This window comes from Theobroma cacao, chromosome 2 (assembly GCF_053813885.1).
Source record: "Theobroma cacao isolate CCN51 chromosome 2, ASM5381388v1, whole genome shotgun sequence".
Lineage (NCBI taxonomy): Eukaryota > Viridiplantae > Streptophyta > Magnoliopsida > Malvales > Malvaceae > Theobroma > Theobroma cacao.
Window position 1 is genome coordinate 11,491,419 of NC_142640.1, and position 4,500 is coordinate 11,495,918.

Consider the following 4,500-nt stretch of genomic DNA (forward strand, 5'->3'; position numbering starts at 1 on the left):
AAAGAAATCTTTTTAAAATAAATAAAAAAGATTAATGTTTTAAAACGTTCATGAATTATTTAAAAAAATTCAAACTTTTATTTTTTTTATTTTCGTATAATCGAACTTTTATATTTTTATTTTAAACAAAATAAACTTTTATAATTAACGGTTGATTAATTACTATTAATTAAAACGTTATTTGTCATTTTATATCCACGTGACAATGATATGATGTTGATATGAAGAGTCAATGCCATATAACAATGTTATTATGCCGCATAAACATGTCATTCCACAACCCTTTATTATACATTTATATGTCATATCAATATCACGTAATATAAAATCACAAATAACAATTAATCAACTGTTAATTATAAAAATTTATTTGACATAAAATAAAAATATAAATAGTTATTTAAATTTTCATGAATAATTTGAAGATTTTTTTAGATATTATGTTAGTAAGAATACACCGATAAATGGATTTATAGTAATAGATGAGAAAAAAAATTAACATAAAAAAGTTTCCTTTAATATGGAAACCACTTGTAAAATATAAGCTCGGCGTTAGAAATTAGATTTGCAGTGACATTTCCAATGTGACGGACTGATGGGTCAGAAATCCAGTTATTTAAATTTGAAAGGACTGATATTTTGGAATGCTTGCCCTTCACGTGCTATCTGATCTTCAAGCAATTGCTTGTGCAGCCTTGAGCATCATCTGAAAAGCATTTTCGACAGATGACTTGAACTTTTGCGGATCTACGAAGTCTTTCTCTGTTCCGATGGCAACTGTCAGCTTTCCCATGTAACTCACCATTGTTATGGTAAGACTCTGCAACCCCATGAAAAAAGCAATATATTATAAGCGCTTAAAAGCTATATGATGATTGATATGTGTGAGTTTTAGAACAAAGAATGAAATAATTTAAGAAAACAACATTCACAAACCTGAGGCACACCAACCACCATAAAGTACAAGCTTTTAACTGGATGATCAGCCAATGCCATTCGTTCCACCGGTCCAATCAAGTTTGAGATTGTCATGCTGGAGTTCTTTAGGGTGCTATGGATGTATTTTGCCGTTGCCTGTTGTTTCAATGTCATCATATATATTTACCTCTCTTTAGTAGGCTTTAAGCAAACCAACAAGCATAACATGTATTGTTTCCAATTCACAACTTAATTACACAATTAAGTTGAGTAATTGGTTCAACTTTAAAGGGTTCAATCTATTTTTATCAAACATATCACATTGATTAACAAAATTCATGGATGTGTAAAAGCAAGGACGAAAAGAACATACCTCAGGACCTCTATATTTCCTCAAACCCTCAAGAAGCTGACCAGTAAAAAAAACAGCTTTAGAGTTTCTCTTTCTCTGGATCAGTTTCTGTGCTTTCCAAATAAATTCAAGCGGATTGCAAGATTCGGCAGTACTTGCTAATTCGGGTAATGAAACATGCAGGAACCCAAATTGGTTTCCCCATGGTGAGTCTGCATCAGGTTTGACCATATCCTTCACTGACTTGTACCCTCCAATGGTCCTAGTGTTGAGCAGCACAAGCGCAGTGGAGTTTCCATTGCTCAACTTATCGCTGCTCGTTCCTTGCATGTATAATCGAGTCCCAAAGAAAATTATTCCCGTAATTGCATCATTTATTGTCTGTTAATTAGTAACAAAAAGAAAGTAAGAAGAAAACCTTGACGAAATTTTAGCTCAAATAAAAGACCTCAGATATCTGAGTTTATATTAATATAGCCACTATCCAATAAAACGAATGGTAAAAACCAAACATTAACATTTACCATACCAGTAAAATATTCTTACTACTAGAATTTTAGACGATTTTGATGAATATATTTAGTATAATCATTCTAGACCTATTTACTAGGGGCCGGCCTGGTAACTTTTGTTTTCCCTTCAGTTGGCGAAAGAACAAATATGAAATGGTGAGTAAAAAACAAAATCAATAAATGATGGGGGGCAAACCATTAACTATTGCATCAACTACCAGATTTTTTTTCCCAAGATGCAGATTTGAGATTCCTATATGCATTTGCTCCCTATATAATTGACCTCTGTTATAGATTAACTAATACGTACGGTTTAGAGATGTACTAATAGATGGGAAAATGTTAATAAATGTTGAGAATATAAAAAAAAAAAAAAGAATAAATTCTTACGTTCTTTTTTAATTAAATGCACAACGACAAGAGAGAGGTGGATGGTCCAACAATTTAATGAGTTGTTTAATGTGCATTTGATGCGAGCTAAAAGCTAGAATGAAACACATACCACTCCAAGCTTAGTCTTGATTTGTTTGATGTGATCAAGAGAGAATGTCATGGTTGAAATTACAACCGGCTTGAACTGTACACCGGGATCCCCAGATCTTATCATGGTTCTATCATCTTCTAGAAAACTGCTTTTCAAAAGGCTCCATCCAAAATCTGATATAGTGTTGAAGGCTGAGTACAAACTCCTGAATACGCTGTTACTGTTCTCGGAAAGATTTGGGGCAGAACTAAGTGCAGGAAATGTCAAGGGAACGGAAGGATTCTCAGCTCTTTGTAGACAGGAAAGAAGAGCACCCATGAGAGAATAGCCGTCGCCAAGCGCATGATGAAGCTTGAATATCAGACTACCAGCCGCATTGCTGGTAGTGTACTTGACGATATGAATATTCCATAGTGGTCGGTTTTGTGGGAGCTGTTCCGTTGCTATCTTTGACAGATAGTCGCTTAGATAGTTGTCATAAGACTCTGGTGACAATCCAGGGGGGAAAACAGGGACGTTTACATGATCTACCAGCTTCACTTCAACCTTCTTCCACTGCTTTGCTCCATTTTCATCTTGAACCTGTTCTCATCGGTTCAAAAAATTAGCACCATTGATGGAGGAGTTGCATTCTTGCATGTAATAAGTTGTCTACAGCTTCCATAAATGAAGGCTAAAAAGTTTTAAAGAAACATTGGTTATGGCTTATTAAGACATAGGATCCGAAAACAGTCAAAACTCCGCTTGAAGTGAAGCCTCAACTACTAGGAGATATGCCCAATAAAACTCCCTCTCTTAAACCAAACAGCATAATGAAAAACAAAATACTACGAATAAGCATATATAAACATTTCCTGTAAACAGTTGGCTGTTACTATCACTTAGCAGCCCCTGAAAGCTACACCAAGTCAAAACTAGCTCGTCGACAGTGGAGATCTAGCACGTGTGAACGCAGACAGGTGAAGTGCTACACGCACACAGGTGAATTGATACATAGACTGGAAAATTTATGAAGAGAAAATGAAGTAGGATATATATATTTATATATATATATACCATAACGGAGGAGAAGCGAGGATTAATAGGAAGGAAGACATCTTCAAGCAATTTCATGGTTGGGGAATCATCGATCGGGATTTCGGAGTCCAAAACACCAAGAACGCCAATGGACAACGCAGAGCTGTTGAAATACTGTCCAGTGGGACTGACTGGCTCTGAATACTCTCCTTCTTCTCCATTCAAGGCCATGGCATTCTTGTATTGAGCTTCACTACCCATGTTGAAGTATAACTCCTTATTTATGCTAAATGCGGAAGCAACAACAAATGCTTGAAGCCCTTTGGGTTGTCCTTTAAATATTCATCCCATGTGAGCAGGGAGGAGGGTAGCATCCCCAAAAATTTTAAAATTATTTATTTATTATATATTTTTTAATTTTGTCTTCTTTTTTATTTATATTTAATTTTTTTATTTTTATTCTATTCACTAGTTTTTATAATTTTTTTTAAATTTTTACTAATCATAAGCATGTTCTTTTTTTTATTATGTGAATTTTATTTTTACAATTTTAGTCTTTAAAAATTAAAAAACTATTATATAATTTTTAAATATAAATTATAATATTGCATTCTTGTCTATGGCTTTAAATTTTATCAAAATATAATTTTTTATTGATTTTGATTAATAGATTAATTTATTTTGTTTTGATTTTTCTAATTTTTACAATAATTATAAATAGAATCTTTTGAATAATAAAAATTATAAGTAGAACAAAGTGAATAATGAATCTTTTATGCATAATTTAGTGAATGTCAAGAGACAAGCTTTGTTCTGATATCGGACAAGGGGGGTGGTAGAGTTGGATTCTTGGCTTGAAATAACGGTCGGCAGAGATAAAGGTTGGACTCTCTCTGGTAGCATTTTTATTGAGTTGAATGATGATTTTTTATGGCTTTGACGTTGGATTTTGTTACCAACTATCATTGAAAGTTGAAACTGATCCTCAACCCAGGTTGATCTGACAGATGTCATTTTTTCTGGAAATTAGGCATCAATGTCTAGCTTATGAAACTTGAACGAGTTAACCTGTTTGATCTGCGACCCTCGTGAACCACTTTATTGTTATGACAATATTTGGATCCAAATATTTGGGAGGTCTTGTATTTATTTATTTGGATCAAAATTTTAACTTTTATTTCTTTTCATCTTAATCCTCTCAATAAAAATTGACTAAC

The 4,500-nt window shown here is 33.3% G+C and overlaps 1 protein-coding gene across 1 annotated transcript; it reads right to left on the minus strand.

Annotated features, from left to right (window-relative positions):
- Positions 1-448: 448 nt before the first annotated feature.
- Positions 449-3,573, minus strand: LOC18608726 (wax ester synthase/diacylglycerol acyltransferase 4-like). Its single transcript, XM_007043555.3, has 5 exons — positions 3,323-3,573; positions 2,285-2,848; positions 1,292-1,651; positions 937-1,074; positions 449-820 (listed from the first exon to the last, which is right to left on the minus strand). Exons 1-5 carry the CDS (start codon positions 3,542-3,544, stop codon positions 674-676), a joined length of 1,431 nt encoding a protein of 476 aa, XP_007043617.3. The 5' UTR covers positions 3,545-3,573; the 3' UTR covers positions 449-673.
- Between the last annotated feature and the right edge of the window lie 927 nt (positions 3,574-4,500).